This window comes from Carcharodon carcharias, chromosome 10, assembly GCF_017639515.1.
Source record: "Carcharodon carcharias isolate sCarCar2 chromosome 10, sCarCar2.pri, whole genome shotgun sequence".
In the NCBI taxonomy this organism is placed as follows: domain Eukaryota; kingdom Metazoa; phylum Chordata; class Chondrichthyes; order Lamniformes; family Lamnidae; genus Carcharodon; species Carcharodon carcharias.
The window spans coordinates 31550162-31575303 of NC_054476.1; the positions used below are offsets into that span (position 1 = coordinate 31550162).

At 45.1% G+C, this 25142-nt stretch overlaps 1 protein-coding gene across 1 annotated transcript in view; it reads left to right on the forward strand.

Annotated features, from left to right (window-relative positions):
- mpped2a (metallophosphoesterase domain containing 2a) overlaps window positions 1–8890 on the forward strand; it is a 187542-nt gene extending 178652 nt beyond the window's left edge. Inside the window, exon 7 of the mRNA XM_041196535.1 lies at window positions 2322–8890. Coding sequence (XP_041052469.1) covers window positions 2322–2440 — 119 coding nt within the window. The 3' untranslated portion in view covers window positions 2441–8890. The remainder of the gene's footprint in view (window positions 1–2321) is intronic.
- Window positions 8891–25142: the final 16252 nt, after the last annotated feature.

Here is a 25142-nt window from a genome sequence, read left to right on the forward strand (position 1 = left end):
TCCCTATGGGTGCTCAAGTGCACCTGGCTGACACCTTGAAGAGAAGGGGATGCTGGAGTGAGATCAAGCTGCCCCATACCCCTCTCACATTGACACTGTTGGAGGCCAACTTTGGTGTCAGTGATGGGGTTCAGCCCGCACAGCAGTGCAGGACCGATGTCCTGGACCACGTTCTCTGTGGCGACCGCCAACCTGCCGGTGTTGCCCTAGGTGGGTTGCAATGCCAGCGCTATCACCTCAGCCTGAAGGTGGACCGACTCCTCCATTGTGCCTTGCAATCTGAGGAGTGCAGCGGACATTCCTCCCTGATGTTCCCGAGCTTGCCTTTGCAGCTCCAGCAACTGAGATATGACTGAGGACAGACTGACTCAGCAGACTTCTGGCCTCCACCAGTCCTCTGAGTGCCAGAAACCTGGGAAGTCCCTGACCCTGCCTGCTGTGGATCAGACAGTGCGATGTACTTACCAGATTTTGACCCCCAGGCTACTCTACTACTAGGTCCCACCGAGGTGTGTGTCTCTTTGCGGTGGTGGTGGGTCTGGGGTGAGCGCTGTGACAGGTCTTCAATTAGGGTATCATCAGATTCTTCTTCCGAGGTAGCTTTGGGGCTTGAGTTGAGGACCTGGCTCATGGACCCCCTCGGCTGCTCCCCTGCGAAAGCAAGAAGAGATAATTAATGCATGGCAGGGGATTGTGGAACAGGGAAACTGACTCACAGCATGGTTGCCTGATGGATATTGCACTGCTGGATCCTCACTTGATTGAACACCACCAATCTCACCATCAGCACAGGAATGGTCCAGATTGTCACTGGCCAATGGGCAGTGAGTAAGATTCCTGCGGGTGTGTGATGGGTTTGCAAGTGTGTGAGTTGAAAGTGACTTACCCTGGCGGAACGGAGGAGATCATTCATCCTCTTTCAGCACCAGGTGGCTGTCCTCTTTTGCAGGGCATTGGCGCTGACCACCGCTGCCACTGCCTCCCATGCTGGATTGGTGACCATACTTGCTGGTCTTCGCCCAGAGGGTGGGTAGAGGACTTCACGGCTGGCCTCCACTGCGTCCAGTAGGCGCTTAAGGGTGTCATCACCAAATTTGGGGGGGCAGTATGTTTCCTCCCTTTGGCAACCATGACTTTCCAGCAGCTTTCTATCCCTTAGAGACTGCTAGCTCTGCAGAGACGCCCTTTAATTCTAGCACCGAGATTACTGAAGGCTTGAGGTATCAGAGTCCACCAGCGATCTGATGTGTATCCCGTGAGTGCATTATTAATGAGGTGGGACACACCAGGAAGGGGACAAAACGGCGTGAAAACCTGTCATTGCAGCTGGCAGGTAAAATGAATTTTTTCACTCCCACCTCTGCGTTTAGTACAGATCTGAGACAATTCTGCCCGGGGTTTAACATCTCATTCCGTTGGTCACATATCTGACATCGCAGCACTCTACCTGCGACATATGCTTAAGTTCTTAGAGTGGGGCTTGAACCCACAACCTTCTGACTGAGGCACCGAACAATTTAAGAGCAACTTGCATGGTTGTTTTTTGTAAAAAGGGAAATTAAAGGAGATTGAGGACCAGAAGCGCACTCACTGTTCAGAATGATTTCCAATGTTGTCCCAATAACAACAACTTGCATTTATATAGCACCTTTTAACATAGTAAGACATCCCAAGACACTTCATAGGAGTGATTTATCGACTAAAATTTGAGATCAAGCCACCTGAAGAGACCTTAGGGCAAGTTACCAAAAGCTTGGTCAAAGCGGTAGGTTTTAAGGAATGCCTTAAAGGAGGAGAGAAAGGTAGAGATATTTAGTGAGGATTTCCAGAGCTTAAGACTCAAGTAGCTGAAGGCACAGCTGCCAATGGTGGAATGAGACACAAGGGGCAGAATCTTATGGGGCCCCCTCACAGCAGGGGCAGGGCTGTAAAATGCAGCGACCCGTTCAAAAGTCCATTGACTTCAGTGGGACTGGAAAATCCTGCTGACAAGCGGGGCCGTAAAATTCCACCCAAGATGCCCAGTTGGTGCAGATTCATGGCCACCTACCCCCACCCACCCACACAGCAATGAACATGTCACCATCCTTGCATATGCAGGTGACACCTCCCAGCCTGTGGCACCCTTTCCCACAGAAAGCTACCAGAAAAGTTCAGGCTGTTAATTGTGAATCTCTCTCCACACTTCGCTCGGGGGAAGTGGGTATGAGGTGGTTTAGAGTGAGCTGGGAGTGCTGATGCACCAGTGGTATAGAGCGCGGGATAGCGAGTTTAGTGTCTCTTCATGGCTAACGCTGGTGTGACCCTTTTCTCCTCCACAGGTTACGGGATTATGACAGATGGCTACACCACATATATAAATGCCTCCACTTGTACAGTCAGCTTCCAGCCAATAAATCCGCCAATTATCTTTGACCTTCCGAACCCACAAGGCTCCTGAGAACTGCTCCTCATACCAAGATGGAGGTTCTATAAACTGCCATTTCTTTTCTAATGGAAAGCGTGACTTTAAAAGAAAAATAATAATTCTGTTAAATGTTTTCTCTTGTATGACCTGGTTTTTTTTTTGTAAAAATGCTGGTACAAATCGTAGCGATTGTGCTGTTAATACAGATTGGTTCTCATAAGATTAATGAAGCTTTGTGACTTTGTAAGAGCTGAACTATGAAATTCTGTTTGCATCTGCTGGTTAAGCTGTTAAAGAAATAATCGCAGTCATTGAGTGTCAGCTTTTGGTTTCAATTGAGTTCAGATTTCTGGGTGTTGGAGGTTTCTGAAGAGGCTAATTTAAACAAAACGGGCCTTGAAGTGAAGGTGGATGACCGTAACCAAATGAATTCCTTCTGAAATTCACCCTCCCCCATTCCCCCACTGTTCTGTACTCTTTTAGGAAAAGTTGTTAACCAGTTTAAATAAGTGTCATGAGGCACTGCTAAAGTCGTGGAGGAAGGAATTTTAGACGGATCAACCCTCGCTAAGCGTTCCTACTTTGGAATCATCCACCACTTCATGCCAGCCTTTTCTCTCGGCCCTCAATCAAACCTTCCAATTTTCTGCTCCCTGTGTTTCAATTCTAAAAGTAAGAAAGCCCATAATCTAAACGCTTTAATGAAGGTAAAGGTGTCCATTTATTGTACGTGTTTTTGTGCAGTGTTTGCTTCCATGTTTTGGCTGTCTTTGACATTCCTGGCTAAAAACTTGGCCAGATACTGTGATTATTCCCAAACTATATTTACCAGTGGAACAGATCAAAAGCCTGTGACCATTTAATTTACTGAATCGAAGGTATTCAATAGCCCAGTGAAGCTGAGTGTTGGCAGCCTGATCATTAAGCCACTGGATTCGCTGCAAGATGAGTTCCTGGTCCCTAAAGAGCTTTCTGTTCGGTTTCTGAACTCAGGAAAGGCAATTCCTAGTGGGAAAGGGGTCAGAAAAATCAGAAGGAGGATCATCTCCCTTGTTCCTGTATGCTAGCTTGAAATGCTTGTAGTTAGGAACTGTCAATGGTTGGGCTGGGGGAAGCAGGGTGGTAAAGGTCCTAAAGAGAGAGTTAAATTATCTTAGAGAATGTGGAAAATCTATTATTTTAACAGACAAGAGCAATAAATGATACTATTAGGCCCATCAAACCTATCCCCGTCGAGACAATGGTAATACTTGATCATCATTTGCCCATAATCCTTGCTGTCTTCTGATTGAGGCAATTACACACAGAATGATTTGAATAACCTGGCCATAATTCACAATTACAGCATGAATCTCGTCCAATTATTGCAGGGACCCAAGTGCCAATCTATCACTTCTTTATTTTTTATATGATCCACCAAATAAGTTTCAATCTCATCATCCCACCATGGGTGTACTGCCCCTTTAAGGAGATTGCTTCACCTTCCTCTGCCATGTCTCGGGCTTTATGTTCCATGGTCAGTTTCAGTCCCAATGCCGTGGGGCCTGGCTTCAGTACCAGCTCTCCTTGAATGGAGTCTCACCTACCCAGGAGCATATATTGGGAGATCAAAAACACTTTCCCTGTGACAAGTCCAGAAAGTCATCCTCCAACTTTGAGCTGCCACAGGACTTTGATGAAAGAAGTTGCTTTGTTTCAATCTGGTGAACTTTTCTCTTGCAACCATCTTGAAAGTTACCTCTTGTATGTTCCTTTGCTCTTGTTCATGGGTATTATATTGTGTCCAGGAGTTCAGGTGTTGAAGACTCCACAGCACTGTTCAAAGAAGAAGCTCTCCTGATGTTTTGGCTTCCAATCTCCCTCAATAATCAATAACTAATTTAGTTACATAGTTATTCACAGCACAGAGCCAGGCCATTCAGGCCAAGGTGAACATGTTGGTATTTATCCTCCACACAAACCTACCCTTTTTCATCTAACACCAATATATGCTCTGTTCCTTTCTCCCTCATGTGTTTACCTTCCCCTTATAATTTCCCCTTAATTGCATCTATGCTATTTGCCTCTACTACTTCCTGTGGTAGCAAATTCCACATTCTCGTCACTCTCTGGGTCAAGAAATTTCTCTTGAATTTTCTGTCGGATTTATTAATGGCTATCTTATATTTATGGCTCCTAGTTCTTGTCTTGCCCCCACATCTACTCTATCAAACCCTTTCATAATCATAAGGAACTCTATCAGGTCACCCTTCAGCCTTCTCTCTTCTAGTATCTGTTCAGTCTTTCCTGATAGGTATAAGCTCTTAGTTATGGCAGTGTTCTAGTAAATCTATTTGTTACCTTTTCCAGTACTTTTATATCCTTTTCATAGTTGGAGACCAGAACAGCTCAAGCACTCCAAGTATGCTCTAACCAAAGTTCTATTGGAGTCTAACATAACTTTTCTGTGTTTTAATTCTATCCCACTAGAAATGTACTCCATTGCTTTGTTTGTCTTTCGATGGCCTTATTAACCTGTGCCCCTACTTGTGGTGATTTATGTATCTGTAGCCCAGATTCCCGCACCCTTGTTCCTGCATCCAATTTAGACAGTTATTTTCCAAGGAGTACATGGCCTCTTTCTACTTTCTACCAAAATGTACCGCCTCACATTTATCCATATTGAAGTGTATTTGCCAATTGCTCGCCCATTCTGTAAGTTTATTAATGTCCTCCTGTATTTTGCTGCAGACTTCTTCTGTATCAACTACACCCACTCTGCTGAATGTGATATCATTCTCAAATTTTGAAATTGTACTTAAGACAGCAGCAGTCACTTGTACTGTACCTGAAGTGGTGCAGTCTGTATGGAGGATCAGAAGCCAAATAAGAACAGGCATTCAGAAGCAAACTTCATAGGTGCACTGCAATGATGGGAAGAGTTTTGGTTGAGAACTCTGAAGCTCTGGGAAGTCACCCAGGATGGCCAACCTATCCTTGGGGAGGATTCCTAAACTCTGCCATGCTTTCCCTTTAATTCCCAGTGTTCCTCAGAAGCTGCGGTTAGGGGAAGCCAGTTATTTCTGATCTTAAATGCTTGTTTTCAGACATATCCGTCCTGCTTCCTATTAGACAAGCCAGACTCCCTTCCAGCCCTGCAAAGTCTATCAAATGAGACATATGTGAGCAGATCTGTGTATAGTGACCTTCAGGGAATCTTCCCAATATCATGATCTACAATACCAAGCTGAACATCTGGAAAGGGATAGCATTCAACATTGTCCTCCATATTTCAGTTGAACAGGAATTTACTACTCAACTTCTGGTTACTTGAGGAAAATGTGGGAGACAACATTTTGCTTGCATATATAATTTTAGCATGACTTAATGAGGTGCTGCAGGAACTCTCACAGCCACTCTGTTCAACCCGTGGAGTCTTGCAAGCCACCCTTTTTGACATTGGAGAACACATGTTTGTTGGACAGATATTAACGAGGAGAGTTAATGAACTATTGGTCGACCAATATTATTGACTTTCAGTGACACAACCCCAACATTGATTCCTCCTTCAGATGATTGCAGAGTTCTGTGCTACAGATTCCATCTTGTTTAATCTAATGCTATATCCAGATTCTGCTGTATGGTTGTAAAGGAAGAACTCAGTACTGCAATGGAAGATTGAGGCAATTACTTGTCTTAAGTACCCAAGAAACAAGAGCAGGTCATACAGTCCCTCAAGCCTGCTCCACATGGCTGACCTTTTACATCAACTCTACTAGCCCAGAACTTTCCTCATTTCCTTTCATTCCCTTGGTGCCCAAATATCCATCAGTCTCAATCTTGAATAAACTCAATGACTGAGCATCCACTGCTCTCTGGGATAGAGAATTCCCAACATTCACAACCCTCTGAGTGAAGAAATTTCTCTTCAGTCTCCAGTTAAGGATTCAGCCATTTAGGACTATGACTGCCTAGCTCTAGGGGTCAGTTAGTTCCATTGGCTGGACAGCTGGTTTGTGATGCAGAGTGACGCCAACAGCACAGGTTCAATTCCCATACCAGCTGAGGTCATCCATGAAAGACCCGCCTTCTCAACCTCATCCCTTGCCTGAGGTGTGATGACCCTCAGGTTAAATGCACCACCAGTCATCTCTCTCTGAGAGAGCAGCCTATGGTCCTCTAGGACTACAGTGACTTTCATTCCTTTCAGACTGCAGCCAGGGGATATCTCTCCACATTTACCCTATCAAGCTGCCCAAGAATTTTATATGTTTCAGTGAGATCACCTCTCATTTTTCCAAATGCCAGAGAATATATTTCCATTCTGCTGACTTGCTCCTTATAGGACAGCCCTCTCATCCCAGGAATCTATCTATGATGCACCTTTTCTGAGGCAAATATATTCTTCCTTAGGCATGAAGACCAAGATTGTCCACAGTATTTTAGCTGTGGTCCCATCAAAGCCCTATATATTTGCATGGATGGAGCCCTGTACCAAGCAGAATTGATTTACATTACCAGTTGCCAAAGAGACAACTACCTGAAAATAACGATTTGAGCAACATGATCATGCACAAAGTTACCATGAAATGCTATTGGAAAGCTGGGCTTTGGTGAACACACCGGCAGCCAACAGTGAGAAGCCAGTATTACCTGGACGTTTGTAGCTCAGTCTGGAATTCTGGCTTCATTTAATCTGGAGAACAGCAGCTTACATTTCTACAATGGTTTCAATGTAAGAAATGTCCCAGAAGGTCTTCACAAGTGAAGAAACAAAAGCTGAGCAGGTAGCAAGGGAGATAGAGAAGATTCGAAGGTCAAGGGAGCTTTAAAAGGTGGTGAGAGAAGTAAGTAGGGGTTTAAGAGGTGAGATTTTATGGTAGACATTTACCCTACATTCTGACCTCAGAATTTTAGCGGCACAGAAGGAGGCCATTCGCTGATCATTCGCAGACTATTACCATCTGCCCAATTTTACATTTACCAGAAGACAAATGCAAATTCTGTCCTGTAACAAGAGGAGGACATTGTAACTTTGGAAGAACAGTAACATATCTACATTGGGTAGTATTTCCTAAATTATGCTCCTAACATTGAACTTCTGCTCTCCTCCTCTGCTATTCCAGGAACGAAGGACATGGACCTACCCCCACACTGGCCCCACAACCACCTGCCCCACAAACACCCTCTAGTTAAGGCATTGTTGAAAGCTGATTTTTACTGTGGAAATTTTCAACCTCTTAGTTATGTTCCTCTGACCTGCACTTTTTGAGCAAAATGAAAAAAGTGACCATGGACAATCGTAGCACAGGGCAGATTAGGTCCCATGAATATAGCAATAGTCTGGGAATGAATACCGCCTTCATATGTTCTCCTATCAGAAAGTGTGGATCTAATCCATTCACTTGAAAGTTAACCAGTAACTTACTTAAAACCAGGAAGATTCTACAAAGAGTGGGATTGTTACAGATTCAAGTCTTCAAAGGTGTGCCTTGATTGCAGCAAAGAAGAGATACTTCTCAATGCACGATTCCAAGCATGTACTGATAGACGTGGCATCACATATAGGCTATTGTGTCGACCCTGAGGATAGTTAGGCTCCGTTTAGTTCACATGAACAGAATTCAACAATATCTCTCATTAAGGGTCATAAATCCTAGGTGTCCTCGAGCAAATTTCTCCTTCAGAGAGCCAGCACAGGCTCGACAGGCCAAATGGCCTCTTTCTGTACAGTATGTTTTCTGTGAAATCTAGACTTTAAACATTTTGAATGACCTTTTCAGTTTAATTGATTCTTGGGATGTGGGCATCGCTGGCATGGCTGATATTCATTGTCCATCCCCTTGTTGCAACAGAGTGGCTTGCTGTGGTCACTTCAGAGGGCAGTTAAGGGTCAACTATGTTGTTGTGGGATTGGAGTTACTTATAAGCCTAGAGTGAGTAAGGATGGCAGCTTTTCTTTCCAGGGGGACATTGGTGAACCAATGGGTTTTTAACAAGAAATCCAACAGATTTCATGGTCACTCTTACTGATTTAGATTTCCATAAACCTTTGAGCTAATTATTTGGGAAATAAATTAAATCTCCCAGACAAATGGAATGAGTGAAATTGCTGTTTGAAGTTATCTGAAGCCACATTTTGCCAATTCTTCAAAGAAATCTGTCTTTTCCCAGCCTGATAGGACCCTTGTAAAAAAAAAACCACAATGCTTCACCCATTTACTAAACACTACAATAAATGCACACCTTCACTTTCATTATCGCTTATTTATTCTTGTAACTGCTGGTCTTTTCTTTATTATTGTTTTTGCACTGTGTATAAAAGCAAGCTCACTCGCGCACACAAAAGGAAGAGTTAATTGCCCAATAACTTGTTTAAAGTTGAGCATTATAAATGCTGGAGGGCTTCTTTTATTTTCTCTTGATTTTCCCCTCTCTGTTGAACGGAAATTAGTGAATAGAGTTCTTTTGTTTCCATAAAATTATTGTGATATTATATATTTAGCAGCCTTTATATCTAAATAAAACTGCAAGATTTTTACTTAAGAGATTTCTCGTTGTTATTCCCCACTGCCTTTCAACTCAATTTACAGTTTGCCTGTGGTGAATCAGCTGATTTTCACTCATCTATTCAATGGTTTGTTGTCAACATCTTCTTTTCACATAATCTTACAACTCCTTTTGTGATCAGTTATCTTCTCAGCACTAAAATTTGACTCTTCCCCCCTCCCACCACAACCTAATAGAGTATTTAAAACTCAAGGTCAAGGTATAATTTTGTTCATCTTCACAAGGGCAGATATACTTGGCTTGGAGGAGGGTACAATGAATGTTCAGTAGATGTATTCCCAGGATGAAAGGATTGTCTCACAAGGAAAGAATTGGCAGAATAGGCCCATATTTCTTTTATTCATTCACGGGATGTGGCCGTCACTGGCTGGGCCAGCATTTACTGCCCATCCCTATTGCCCATGAGAAGGTGGTGGTGAGCTGCCTCCTTGAACTGCTGCAGTCCATGTGGTTTAGGTATGTCCACAGTTTTGTTGGGAAGGGAGTTCCAGGATTTTGACCCAGCGAGAGTGAAGAAACACCAATATATTTCCAAATCAGGATGGTGAGTGAACATAAGAAATAGGAACAGGAGTAAACCATTAGGCCCCTCGAACCTGCCCTGCCATTCAATAAGTTCATGGCTGATCTTCTTGAGTTTTGATTTCGACATTCCCATCTAACCCTGATAGCTTGTGACTCCCTTGCCCAACAAGAATGTATCTACCTCTGCCTTAAAAATATTCAATGACCCCTCCTCCACCACCTTCTGAGACAGAGAATTCCAAAGTCGCACAACCCTTAGAGAGAGAAAAAAAATTTCCCTTCACTTCCGTCCTAAAAGGGCGATCCCTAATTTTAAAACAGTGCCCCCTAGTTCTGGGCTCACCCACAAGGGGAAACATCATTTCGACATCCACCTTGTCAAGGCTGTTCAGGATCTTATATACTTCAATCAAATCACCCCTCACTCTTTCTCAAGTCCAGTGGAAACAAGCTCAGTCTGTTCAACCTTTTTTCATAAGACAACCCACTCTTTCCAGCTATCAATCTAGTAAACCTCCTTTGAACCATCTCCATTGTATTTACAAACTGCACACAGTATTCAAGGTGTGGTCTCACCAATGCCCTGTATAACTGAAGCATAACATGCTTATTTTTATATTCAAGATCTCTTGTAATAAAGGATAGCATTCAATTAGCCTTCTTAATTACTTGCTGTACTAGCATACTAACTTTTTGTGACTCGTACTACAACAACTAGATCCCTCTGCATCTCAGAATTATGCAGCTGTTCTCCAGTTAAGTAGTACTCTGCTTTTTTGTTCTTCCTGTCAACGTGAACATCTTCACATTTTCCAACATTAAACCCCATTTACCAGATCTTTGCCCACTCACTCAACCTATCTATATCCATCTGCAACCTCCTCATGCCCTCTTCACAACATACGAGATGACTTGTGTCATCTGCAAATTTAGCTACCATGCCTTCACTCTCCTCATCTAAGTCATTGATGTAAATCATAAGAAGTTGAACCCCAGTACAGACCCCTGTGGGACACCTCTCATCACATCCTGCCAATCAGAAAAATATCCATTTATGCCTACTATAAGACCATAAGACATAGGAGCGGAAATTAGGCCATTCAGCCCATCGAGTCTGCTCCGCCATTCAATCATGGCTGATAAGTTCCTCAACCCCATTCTCCCGCCTTCTCCCTGTAACCTTTGATCCCCTTACCAATCAAGAACCTATCTATCTCCATCTTAAATACACTCAATGACCTGGCCTCCACAGCCTTTTGTGGCAATGAATTCCATTGATTCACCACTCTCTGGCTAAAGAAGTTTCTCCTCATCTCTGTTCTAAAAGGTCTTCCCTTTACTCGGGTCCTAGTCTCTCCTACTAATGGAAACATCTTCCCCACGTCCACTCTATCCAGGCCTTTCAGTATTCTGTAAGTTTCAATCAGATCCCCCCTCATCCTTCTAAACTCCACTGAGTATAGACCCAGAGTCCTCAAACGTTCCTCATATGTTAAGCCTTTCATTCCTGGGATCGTTCTCGTGAACGTCCTCCGGACCCTCTCCAGCGCCAGAATATCCTTCCTGAGATACGGGACGCAAAATTGCTCATTATATTCTAAATGTGCTCTGACCAGAGCCTTATAAAACCTCAGCAGCATATCCCTGCTTTTATATTCTAGTCCTCACGAAATAAATGCCAACATTGCATTTGCCTTCCTAACTACCGACTCAACCTGCAAGTTAACCTTAAGAGAATCCTGGACTAGGACTCCCAAGTCCCTTTGCACTCCAGATTTCTGAATTCTCTCCCCATTTAGAAAATAGTCTATGCTTCTATTCTTCCTACCAAAGTGCATGACCTCACACTTCCCCACGTTGTATTCCATCTGCCACTTCTTTGCCCATTCTCCTAACCTGTCCAAATCCTTCTGCAGCCTCCCCACCTCCTCAATACTACCTGTCCCTCCACCTAACTATGTATCATCTGCAAACTTAGCCAGGATGCCCTCAGTTCCTTCATCTAGATCATTAATCGTGCTCCCAACACTGACCTCTGCGGAACTCCACTAGTCACCAGCCGTCATCCTGAGAAGGACCCCCTTATCCCCACTCTCTGCCTCCTGCCAGACAGCCAATCTTCTATCCATGCTAGTACCTTGCCTCTAACACCATGGGCTCTTATCTTATTGAGCAGCCTCCTGTGCGGCAACTTGTCAAAGGCCTTCTGGAAGTCCAAGTAGATAACATCCATTGGCTCTCCTTTGTCTAACCTACTCATTACCTCCTCAAAAAACTCTAACAGATTTGTCAGGCATGACCTCCCCTTGATGAAACCATGCTGATTTTGCCCTATTTTACCATGCACTTCCAAGTATTCTGAAATCTCATCCTTAATAATGGACTCTAAAATCTTACCAACGACCGAGGTCAGGCTAATCGGCGTGTAATTTTCCGTCTTTTGCCTCACTCCCTTCTTAAATAGGGGGGTTATATTAGCGATTTTCCAGTCCTCTGGGACCGTCCCTGACTCCAGTGATTCCTGAAAGATCACCACTAATGCCTCCACTATCTCTTCAGCTATCTCCTTCAGAACTCTGGGGTATAATCCAGCTGGTCCAGGTGATTTATCCACCTTCAGACCTTTCAATTTTCCTAGCAACTTCTCCTTGGTAATGGCCACCATACTCACCCCTGCCCCCCAACTCTCTTGAACTTTGGGGATGTTACTTGTCTCTTCCACCGTGAAGACTGATGCAAAGTACCTATTCAGTTCCTCTGCCATTTCTTTGATCCCCACTACTACTTCCCCAGCGTCATTTTCCAGCTGCCCAATGTCCACTTTTTCCTTTCTCTTACCCTTTATATATCTATAAAATACTCTTGCAATCTTTTATATTATTGGCTAGTTTACCTTCATATTTAATCTTCTCCCTCCTTATTTCTTTTTTAGTTGTCCTCAGTTGGTCTTTGTAGGCTTCCCAATCCCCTGGTTTCCCACTGCTCTTCGCTGCATTGTATGCTTTCTCTTTAGTTTTTATGCTGTCCCTGACTTCCCTTGCCAGCCATGGTTGCCTCGTCCTCCCTTTAGTATGCTTCTTCCTAGGGATGAATTTTTGCTGTGTCTCCCAAATTACTCCCAGAAACTCCTGCCATTGCTGTTCCACTGTCTTTCCTGCTAGGCTCATCTCCCAGTCAATTCTGGCCAGCTCCTCCCTCATGCTTCTGTTGTTGCCTTTATACAACTGTAATACCGTTACATCTGATTCCAGCTTTTTCCTCTCAAATTGCAGGGTAAATTCTATCATATTATTGTCACTTCCTCCTAAGCTCCCTTATCAAATCTGCCTCATTACACATCACTCAATCTAGAATTGCCTGTTCCCTAGTGGGCTCCACCACAAGCTGCTCCAAAAAGCCATCTCGTAGACATTCCACAAATTCCTTTTCTTGGGATCCACTACCAACCTGATTTTCCCAGTCTACCTGCATATTGAAATCCCCCATGATCACTGTAACCTTGCCTTTCTTACACACCTTTTCTACCTCCTGGTGTATCTTGTGCCCCACATCCTGACTACTGTTCGGAGGCCTGTACATAACTCTCATTATGGTTTTTTAACCTTTGCGGTTCCTCAACTCTACCCATACAGATTCTACATCATCTGACCCTACGTCATTTCTTGCTATCGATTTAATTTCATTTCTTACTAACAAAGCAACCCCTCCCCCTGTGCCAACCTGCCTATCTTTTTGATAGGATGCATATTCTTGGATATTTAGTTCCCAGTCCTGATCCCCTTGCAGCCATGTCCTCGTGATGCCCACCACATCATACCTGCCAATTTCAATCTGCACCACAAGCTCACTTACCTTATTTCATATATTGCATGCATTCAGATACAACACCTTCAGTCCCGTATTTCCCATCCCCTTTCTCAGTGTTGTCCCTTTATCTGATGTGCTTGAAGTTAGATTCCTAGCCCTTTCCAAACACTGTCCTATTTTGTGTTCTGGATTCTTAGCTTTCTGCCAGCCAGCCAGCCAATCTTCTATCCATGCTGGTATGTTACCCACTATACCATGCACTTTAATTTTCCATAATAATCTTTGATGTGGCACCTTAACAAATGCCTTCTGGAAACCCAAGTATAGTACGTCTATAGGCTCCCCTTTGTCCACTGCGCATGTTACTCATTCAAACTACTACAAAAAATTAGTGGAACATGATTTTCCTTTCACAAAACCAAGTTGACTCTTCCCAGTTATCTTGAACTCTTCTAAGTGCCCAGTTATAACCTCCTTAATGATTGATTCTAATAACTTCTCCACGACAGACATTAAGCTAACTGTCCTATAGTTTCCTGTTTTCTGCCTCCCTTCTTGAATAGAGGGGTTATATTTGCTACTTTACAATCTGATGGAACCTTTCCAGAATCTAGCGCATTTTGGAAAATTAGCACCAGCGCATCGACTACCCCATCAGCCACCTCTTTTAAGACCCTAGGATGTTGTCCACTGGGACCCGGAGACTTGCCAGCCCGCAGCTCCATCAATTTGTTCAGTACTATTTCCCTAGTGATTTCAATCCCACCAAGTTCCTCTATCCCACTCATCGCCTGATTTGCAGTTATTGCTGGAATGTTTTCTGTATCTTCTATAGTGCACAGAAGCAAAATATTTGTTCATTTCTCCCACCATTTCCTTATTATCTACTATTAACTCCCCACTATCACTCTCTAGAGGACCAAAACTCACTTTATATCTACTTTTTCTCCTTTTTAAGTGCCTGTAGAAACTCTTGCTATCTGTTTTACATTTCTAGCTAGCATCCTCTCATACTCTAATTTCTTTCTCCTGGTTAACCTTATAGTCATTCTCTGCCGTTCTTTATATTCTGTCCAATCATCTGTTCTGCCACTCATCTTTGCAGAGTTGTATGCTTTTTCCTTAAGTTTGATGCTTTCCTTAACATCTCTACTTAATCACGGATGGTGGGTCCTCCAATTAGAATTTTTCTTCATAGTAGGAATGTATTTTTCTGAATACTCTGAAATATTCCCTTAAATATCTGCCACTGCTTCTCTATTGATCTATCCTCTCGCCCAGTTTCCCAGTTCATTTCAGCTAGCTCAGCTTTCATCCCCACATAGTTGCCCTTATTTAAGTTTAAGATACTAGTCTTAGACCCACTCTTCTCCCTTTCAAACTGGATGTAAAATTCAATCATATTGTGATGGCTGTTACCTAGGGGTGCCTTTGCCCTGAGGTCATTAATTAATCCTGCCACGTTACACAATACCGAACCTAAGGAAAAATTTTCCCCCTGTCGGGGGAGACGTGCAGGGGTGGGCCCCTGCAGGGGATCAGTGCCCCCAATCAGGGGTGCATTTCCATTTTACGTGGGTGGGCCAATTAAGGCCAGCCCAGCGTGACATCCACCAGGAAACGCTATGTGCTCCCTGTGTGGGCGGGGGGTTTCCCTCAGCCAGGAATGCGCTCTTTTGTGCATGAGCGCGAAAGAGCTCACAGGTCTCCCTGAGGCCAAGTGCTGCTCAGGGAGATCAGCTTGGAATTAAAATTTTTAATATAAACGATAAAAAAATTTCCCTGACATGTCCCCTCATGTGACACTGTCACATGAGTTGGGACATGTCCATAACTTTTATTGAAAGATTTGATTAAAATTAAAATACCCTCATGAAGTCTCATCCCGCCCATGGATGAGGTTTCATGCTTTTTCTAAAGCCCGCCAGGGCTCCCAGCCTGCCCGCCAACCTTAAGGTTGGACAGGCAGGTCCATTATTTACATTAATTAGTTTTTCAATGGCCTCAATAAGCCACCGACCTGAAGATGGAAGTGACGTCATCCCGCGTCATTTTACATATTGGCGAGCAGGCCCCGCTCCCGCTCACCAACCGGAAGATCCTGCCCACTAACCGGAAGATCCAGCCCCTAATATAACCTGATCTCTGGTTGGTTCCAGAACATGCTGCTCTAAGAAATTATCTCAAAAGCATTTTCAGAACTCCTCTACCAGGCTACTACTGCCAATCTGATTTTTCCAGTTTATATGTAGATTAAAATCGTCCAAGATTATTGCCATCCCTTTATCACAAGCACACAATATTTTCTCTTGAATACTTTGTCCTACACTGTGGTTACTGTTACGGGGCCTGTAGACCACTCCCACTAATGACCTTTATCTCCTACTATTCCTCATCTCCACCCAAACCGATTCTACGTCCTGATCTCCTGAACCAAGGTCATATCTGACTGTTCCACCAATGTCCTCTTTGATTAACAATACTACCCCTCCACCTTTACATAGCTTCCAATTCTTCTTGAATGTCATGTACCCTTCAATATCAAGGACCCAATCTTTGCCATCTTGCAGCCACGTCTCTGTAATTGCTGTCAGATCATATTTATTTACTTCAATGTGAGCCGTCAATTCATTTACTTTGTTATGAATGCAATGTGCATTCAGGTAGAGAGCCTTCAGTTTTGTCTTTTTGTTACTTTTGTAACATTTAGTTTTGGCTGTTGATGTATTCTTAGGTTTTTTTCTCTCTGTCCCTTCCTGCTTTTTTCTGACCCTCATTTCTCATATTACTATTTTGCTCTGCTGCCTTGACCCTACACCTTGAATTGCTACCTCTACCCAAGCTTGATCTCTCACCCCTCTTGCTTAATTTAAAGGCCGCTCTACTTCCCTGATTATGCAATTTGTGAGGATACTCATCCCAGCACAGTTCAGGTGTAAACCATCCCCACTTTCCCCAATACTGATGCCAGTGCCCCATAAATTGGAACCCACTTCCCACACACCAGTCTTTGAGACACGCATTCATCTCTCTAATCTTATTTGCCCTATGCCAATTTGCACATGGCTCAGGTAATAATCCAGAGGTTATTACCTTTGAGGTCTGCTACTTAATTTGGTACCTAGCTCCTCATACTGACTTTGCAGAGCCTCTTTCCTAGCTCTACCTATGCCATTGGTACCTACATGGACCACGACAACTGGATCCTCCCCTTCCCACTGCAAGTTGCTCTCCAGCGCTGAGCAGATGTCCCGAACCCTGGCACCAGGCAGGCAACAGTGCCGCCTGGACTCTCACTCTTTGCTGCAGAGAACAGTGTCAATCCCCCTCACTATACGATCCACTACTACCACTACATTCCTTTTTGCTCCCCCGCTTAAATGGCTTCCTGTACCACAGTGCCAAGACCAGCCTGCTCATCCACCGTGCAGACTTTGCTTTTATCCACACAAGTTGTAAACACCTCAAACCTGTTTGACAATTGCAAAGCCTGAGGCTCCTCCCCTACTGTCTGCTCCATCTCATTACCTGCCTCACTGACAGTCACATCCTCTTGACCTTCACTGCTGACCAAAACAGATGACCCTCTTCTAAGAGGTGTGACTGCCTTCTGGAACAAAGTATCCAGGTATTTCTCCCCCTCCCTAATGTTGCGCAGTGTCTGCATTTCAGCTTCCAGATCAATAATCCTGATCCGGAATTTCTCAAGCTGCTTGCACTTTCTGCAGACATGTTTGCCCTGGTCGCCTTGGCATCCAAAACTCCCACATTCCACAGCTGCAACACAACACCTGTCCAGCCATTCTAACTTATGTTATTTAGTTAATTTACTTTAATTACTTTCTTCCTATGTATGCTACAACCTACTGTGTTTATTGAATGCTTGTACCACTGACAGCTAAAGGTTCTTAACTACAAGGTATGTGTTTCAGATGCTTGTTGCTTTTTTTATATTTATTGCTTGATTTTAAGTTTAAAGTTTTCAAGTTTTGTTTTTGTTTTAAGTTTTAGTTCTTTTTATTTATAGATGTACCTGAACTCACCTGTCCTGAGCTGGTTTCTCACCCACTGTCCCTTAGACTGAGCACTTACCAGCCAATCACCTTACTAGCTTCCTGTGACATCACAATTGCTTCGTTTCTTTTTCCCCGACTGCAGCCTCACAGCAGCTGAAACAGTGAAACAGCGAAACAGCAAAACAGCGCGCTGCTCAGCTCCTGACTGTCTCCCACAGGTCCGCTCCACTCCACTCCGCTTTGACTTCCAGCAAGGTACCCAAACTAAAGCCCCCGCCACTCTCTGCATCCTTTTTAAACTGAAGTCTCTCCCGCTCTCTGTGCCCATTTTAAACTGAAGTCCCCGCCGCTCTCCGAGTCCTTCTCGAACTTGGAGGGGAAATTCCAGGTGGTGGTGTTTCCATCTATCTGCTGCCTTTGTCCTTCTAGGTGGCAATGGTTGTGGGTTTGGAAGGTGCTTTCTAAGGAGCGTTGGTGAATTCCTGCAATGCATCTTGTAGTTGGTACTTGCATCGGTGGTGGAGGGAGTGAACGTCTGTGGATGTGGTTCCAGTCAAGCTGGCTGCTTTGTCCTGGATGGTGTCAAGCTTCTTGAGTGTTGTGGGTGCTGTGCTTTCCAGCCAAGTGGGGAGTATTCCACCTCCTGACTTGTGCCTCGTAGATGGTGGACAGACTTTGGGGAGTCAGGAGGTGAGTTACTCATCGCAAGATTCCCAGCTTCTGACCAGGTCTTGTAGCCACAGTATTTATATGGTTAGTCCAGTTCAGTTTCTGGGCAAGGTAACCATCAGAATGTTGATAGTGGGAAATTCTGTGATGGTAATGCCATTGAACGTCAAGGGGCGATGGTTAGATTCTCTCTTGTTGTAGATGGTCATTGCCTGGCACTTGTGTGGCGCAAATATTGCTTGTCACTTGTCAACCCAAGCCTGGATATTGTCCAGGTCTTGCTGCATTTGGACTGCTTCAGCATCTGAGGAGTCGCAAATGGTGCTGAACATTGTGCAATCATCAGTGAACTTCCCCATTTCTGACCTTATAATGGAAGGAAGGTCATTGATGAAGCAGCTGAAGACGGTTGGTCCGAGGACAATACCCTGAGGAACTCCTGCAGTAATGTCCTGGAGCTGTGATGATTGACCGCCAACAACCATAACCATCTTCCTTTGTGCTAGGTATGACTCCAACCAGTGGAGAGTTTTCCCCCTGATTCCCATTGACTCCAGTTTTGCTAGGGCTTCTTGATGCCATACTCGGTCAAATGCAGCCTTCATGTCAAGGGCAGTCACTCGCATCTCGCCTCAAGAGTTCAGCTCTTTTGTCCATGTTTGAACCAAGGATGAGGTCAGGAGCTGAGTGGCCCTGTGCAACCCAAACTGAGTGTCAGTGAGCAGGTTATTGCTAAGCAAGTGCCACTTGATAACACTGTTGATAACCCCTTCCATCACTTTACTGATAATTGAGAGTAGACTGATGGGGCGGTAATTGGCCGTGTTGGATTTGTCCTGCTTTTTATGTACAGAACATACGTGGGCAATTTTCAACATGGCTGGGTAGATGCCAGTGTTGTAGCTGTTCTGGAACAGCTTGGCTAGGGGTGCGGCAAGTTCTGGAGCACAAGTCTTCAGTGCTATTGCTAGAATATTGTCAGGGCCCATAGCTTTGCACTATCCGGTGCCTTCAACCATTTCTTGATATCACGTGGAGTGAATCGAATTGGCTGAAGACTGGCATCTGTGATGCTGGGGACCTCCGGAAGAGGCCGAGATGGAACATCCGTTCGGCACTTCTGGCTGAAGGTTGTAGCAAATGGTTCAGCCTTATCTTTTGCACTGATGTGCTGGGCTCCTCCAACATTGAGGATGGGGATATTTGTGGAGCCTCCTCCTCCAGTGAGCTGTTTAATTGTGCACCACCATTCACGACTGGATGTGGCAGGACTGCAGGGCTTAGATCTGATCCGTTGATTGCAGGATCGCTTAGGTCTGTCTATCACTTCCTGCTTATGCTGTTTGGCACACAAGTAGTCTTGTGTCGTAGCTTCATCAGATTGACAACTCATTTTTAAGTATGCGTGGTGCTGGTCCTGGCATGCCCTCCTGCACTCTTCATTGAACCAGGGTTGATCCTCTGGCTTGATAGTAATGGTAGAGTGGAGCATATGCCAGGCCATAAGGTTATAGATTGTGTTTGAGTACAATATCATTGCTGCTGATGGTCTAAGCACCTCATGGCTGCCCAGTCATGAGTTGATAGATCTGTTTGAAATCTATCTCATTTAGCATGGTGGTGATGCCACAGAACACGGTGAAGGGTACCCTCAATGTGAAGGGGGGACTTGTCTCCACATCGACTGTGCAGTGGTCACTCCTACTGATACTGTCATGGACAGATGCATCTGCAGCAGGCAGGTAGGTGAGGATGAGGTCAAGTATGTTTATCCCTCTTGTTGGTTCCCTCACCACCTGCCGCAGACCCAGTCTAGCAGCAATGCCATTTAAGTCTCGGCCAGCTCGGTCAGTAGTGGTGCTACCTAGAAACTCTTGGTGATGGACCTTGAAATCCCCCACCCAGGGTACATTCTGTGCCCTTGCCACCCTCATTGCTTCCTCCAAGTGGTGTTCAACATGGAGGAGCACTGATTCATCAGCTGAAAGGGGACAGTGGAGTTTGGAAAAATGGGTGACAAAATTCTTAAGAGAGCTTGACATGATAAGAAGCTATTTCCCCTGGCTGGAGAGTCTAGAACTAAGGACCATAGGGTGGAATTTTACAGTCTCCCACCAGCAAGTTAGAAGGAGTAGGTGGGGGGGGGGGGGGGCGGGCGGCGCCTACCTGCCCATTCCCAATCTGTCTCCTATTTTAGGCCAGTGGAGATGTCAGGTGCCTTTTGGCCCCTACTGCTTTTTTAGCCACAGCAGGAGGAGGTCCATGGCAAATAGCTAGTCCAGCAACTTTAGCTGCATGAGCTGGTATCAGGCAGGTGTGAAGTTGGAGGGGGGGGAGCGGTGCAGTATGTCCTTTGAGACTTTGAGAGTGCCTTGTGCTCATTGGAAGCACCCCTCCCACCCAAAGTCACACTCCCCCTTTCCCCTTTCCCCCTGGCCTCTCAAACACAGCCCCCCTACCCTCTCACTCCCTCCGCTGGGGCCTGCCAGCCAGGTCCCACTAATACCCTTGACTTACCTTCCGTCCAGCCTCCATTGGCTCCTCTCCTTCGGGAACTGGCTATAGTCCCAGCATTGGCCACCGCTCAAGTCTGCTGCTGCTGGGACTACAGAGCTGTTGGTCATCTGATTGACCGGCAGTGCTCTAACGTGGGACTTCCTTCCCAAATAGGGGCAGAAGTCTTGCCTTTAGCCAATTAACGCCCTCTGAATGTTACGTATCGCAGGGATGCATGTCCTATTGACACTCTGGTTGGCAGGACAAGAAACTATCCATAGTCTCAGGAAAAGAGTCCAACCATTTTGGACTGAGATGAGGAGGAACTTCTTCCCTCAGAGGGTTGTGAGTTTTTGGAAGTCTCTACCGGTGTTCAAGGTGTGGCTCACCACTACCATCTTTCCAAGGGCAATTAGGCATGGGCAACAAATGCCCTGACCAGCGACACCCACATCCCATAAAATACTAGAAATAAAGTTGTAATTGTGTAACCCATTTCATTTTGGACTTTAACAGCTGTCAGATATGGCCTTTGGCCCTTTTGGAATACCTTCAAATCCATGGGCTTACCTCCACGTTTTTAAGGAAATCCTCTGTATTTCTGTCATGCGTTCCTGCTTAGTTATTTGCATATAACACATTGTCTGTGCCGTAAGGCTGCTGGTCGCTGACCTCCTGCCTGCCCCAATCTGCAAAGCAACTGCAATCCCTGTCACAGCTGCCTTTTGCCTTTGAGAATTGTACTCTGCAGCCAGTTCCTGGCTCCTGGCAGTGCCTGGCGCCACTAATTGGGCACTGAGCTCATCTATCACCCAATTAGAGGGATTTGCATTTTAAAATAGCACTGCATCAGTGATCCAGACATGGCACAGATTCGGGTCCCAGAAGTGTTCTGGGTGTCTTGTTCCCAAGTCTGGACTGAAAATGAAACTCAGATTTTCAAGACAACATATAACTAGTTTCATTTAAAGGTCGTGGGTAATGGCCTAGAAATTTGGGAGCACACATTTCTGGTTGTGTGGGGGTGGGTGGAAGGTGCAGAGGGTGATGGCTGTGCCAGAATGGACAGGTTTGAGCTGCCCTCATCATTAGGCCTCAGACCTCGTTAACATCAAGCTGATGTGAAAGGGGGAACTCATCAATGAGTACTGAAGTAAGATCGGGCTTGAATACCATCAGGTAAGTGAAGGCAAGAAGCTGGGGAGCGAGAAAGATTGGGGCTCTGGATGGCGGGGGCAGGTGCATCGGAAGAGCCTCGTACTTGGGAGAGGGGTGAGAGATCAGGCCTGGCATGTGGGAGATGGTGATGGTGAAAGATTGGGTCTCGGGACTGAAAGCTCAGGATTCAGAGGTTGGTGAGAGATCAAATCGGTGCCATGGGGTCAGGTGGAGCTGGGAGCTCATCCAGTTTGGCAGACGGCACACTATCGACTGGAAAGGAGCAGGTCCTTCCCACCTGCCATATTGGTGTCTGGGGAGCTTGTTCAATGGTCATACGGTGTGGTTAAATTTCTAGGGCAATACAGTGTATTTTCTATTAACAAATCAAAGTGCAGTACAAAACAGTTTATTCAGCCTGAATCAGTCTGGTGTCCCATAAGCTTTGATCATTAGGGCAGTTCTGGACCGTGAAACAAGGTGGTGAGGAGTTCTGCTGCTGTTTCACAATCCTGCTCGATTTTCTGATCAGAGGAGGGGGAAGGGCCATTTCTTTACCTTGTGCTGGGTGCTAAAACCCCAGTGATTGCAGAAAAATCAGTGGGAAGGCAGCCCAGGCCTGAGCTCTCACCTCTTGGTGAGGCCTTTGAAAGTCACAGAGTGCTCTAATCCCTCTGGTCCCTCTGCCCTGACAAACTATCACCCCAGCTCCAACTTCCTTTTATCCTCCAAGGTCATGGCACTCATTGTCATCTCCCAATTTTCACACATGTTTCAGCTCTCTAATCCGGTTACTGCCCCTACCACAGCACTGTAACAGCCTTTATCATCACAAACGACATCCTATGTGACCATGAGAAAGGTAAACTTTCAGCCTCATCTTTCTTGAACCTGTCTGCAGACTTTAACAGGGTTGACCACACCATCCTTTTCCAATTCATCTCCACTGTCATCCAGCTGAGTAGGATTGCGCTAACCTGGTCCCATTCTTACCTATCTCATCGTAGTCAGAAAGTCACTTGCAATGACTTCCTGCTCCTGCAGCATTACCACGGGTGTCCCCCAACAACCTAATCTAGCTGTACCCCTCCCCGCCATCTTCCATCTACATGCTGCCCTTCAGCAGCATCTCTGAAAGCAGTGTGAATTTTCACATATACAGATGACGCCCAGTTCTACCTCACCACCATCTTTCTCGATTCCTCCAATGTTATCAAATTACAAAACTGCTTATCCTACATCCAGTACTAGACGAGCACCCATCCCCGTTGTGCTCACTGAACTACACTGGTCTCCGGTGTGCCAATTCTCAGCCTCAACTTGAAATCTCTCCATGGCCCCAACCCTCCTTATTTCTGTAATTGCCTACAGCCCTACAAACCTGCAAGATTGCTGTGTTCGTTCAATTCTGGCCTTTTGTGCTTTTCATTGCCTCACCATCAGCGGCCGTGCCTGCAGTTGCCTGGGCCCTAAGCTCCAACCGTTTTTCTCTAAACCTTTCTGTAGCCCTATCTCACTCTCCCCCATTAAGATGTTCCTTAAGAACTACTTCTTGGACCAAACCTTTTTCTCACCTAATACCTCCTTAAGCGGCTTTGGTGTAAAATTGTGTTTGATCATCACTTGGGTCAACATCCTTGGGGTGTTTTACGACATTAAATTACGTGGGGCAGAATTTTTAGGTCAGCTTTTGGGCATGGTGGACGGGCCCGGGAGTGGATGGATAATGGACCGCCGCCCACAACCGGCCCCCAACCGCGATTTCACGCCGGCGGGCCAAGTAACAACTACCCAGCATCAAGCGCACGCCGAAATATTCAGCGCTGCTAAGGTGGGGGCGGGAGGAGGGCGGACATAAGCGTGGGCGTGGGCGAGTGTGGAATGAAAGCTCCCTGAAAGCAGAGAGCTGCCTCAGGGAGCTGAAGACCTCAAAAGTATTAAATAAAGATTTTAAAATTAGAACAAAAACGTCCAAGCAGCACAGTCACCAGAACATATACATTAGAAAAGTTCTGCCCATAGATTTTTAGTTTTTTTATTTAATAATGGAAACCTCATCCCGGCCTTGAATGAGGTTTCATCAAAAATGCAAAGGCCGCCTGACAGATTTGCCCACCTGCCAACCATGAGTTTGGACAGACGGCAAAAAATCAGAGACAATTGGATCTTTAACAGGCTTAATTGCCCTCCCAATTGTTGGTGGGCAAGCTTCTGACTTTTGCGTGTGCCCATTGACCGAAATATCGTGCGAGTGCAGGATGACATCGGGACATTCACCCGATGTCATCACGTGCAATCTCACGTTCAAGCGGGTTGGGAGCGTGCCCGCATGCCAACCTGAAAATTCGGCCCATGAAGTCCCACCCCTGACTTTAGCATAAAAATCATGGCTGACACTCCAATGCAGCACTGAAGGAGTGCTGCATTATTGGAAGTGCCATCTTCCATATGAAACATTGAACTGTGGCCCCACCTGCTCTCTCAAATGGACCTAAAAGATCCCATTGCACTACTTCAAAGAAGAGCAGGGGAGTCATCTCCAGTGTTCTGGCCAATATTAACCCTCAATCCACATCACATTGATAAATGATTATCTGGTCATTATCACATTGCTGTTTGTGGGAGTTTGCTGTGCACAAATTGGCTGCTGCATTTCCCGTTACAACAGTGACTGCACTGCAAAAGTACTTGATTAGTTACAAAAGCACTTTGAGGTGCCTGTTGGTCATGAAAGGCTCTCTGTAAATGCAAGTTTTCTTTTTTTTTAATTAAAAGGACAATATAAGTCACTTTGTTGCTGTTGCTAAAAGGTTAACCATCCGTTGAAATGAAGAACAGAGCAGATTGATACGAAAGCACTAAAGGGCTGACTAGAGTCCAACTAGAGTGGCCAGTGGGAATCCTCACTGTCCATATTGTGAAATCACAGCCCATGGAAGACAGGAGCATGTACTGGGAGAAACAGCCTCCAGACAGTTGAGTGTCATTCCAGATCACTTGTTGCTCTCACCCTGTCACTTCCTGTTCTCAGTCATTCACATTACTACAGTTAGACTAACAGCTGCTTTTTTTGCAAAACTGGAAGCAGGTGTGAAAGCACTGAGTTGTCAAACAAAATTTACTTCAGATTGGAGATTATCTCAGGAATGTCAGGGAGGGATTGGAGCTTTTTGAAACATAAGCACCAGTGAATTACAATGGTTGTATTTTTCATCAACTGCTGGTCCTCTCAGTGCATTTTCTGTTTATATGGTATTTTCGCTGAAACGTAAAACTCAGGGTCCATCTGCTCTACCAGGTGGACAAAAAGATCCCAAGGCACTATTTCAAAGAAGGGTAGGGGAGTTTTCCCCAGTGCCCTGGCCCAATCTTTATTCCTCCACCTATATCACTTATAAAAATATCTGATTGTTTATCGCATGTGGGATCTTGCTCTGTACTGGGTGGCTGCCATTTTTCTCTATGTTAGAAGGGTGCACTTCAAAATTACTTCATCGACTGTGGGATTATTGAGA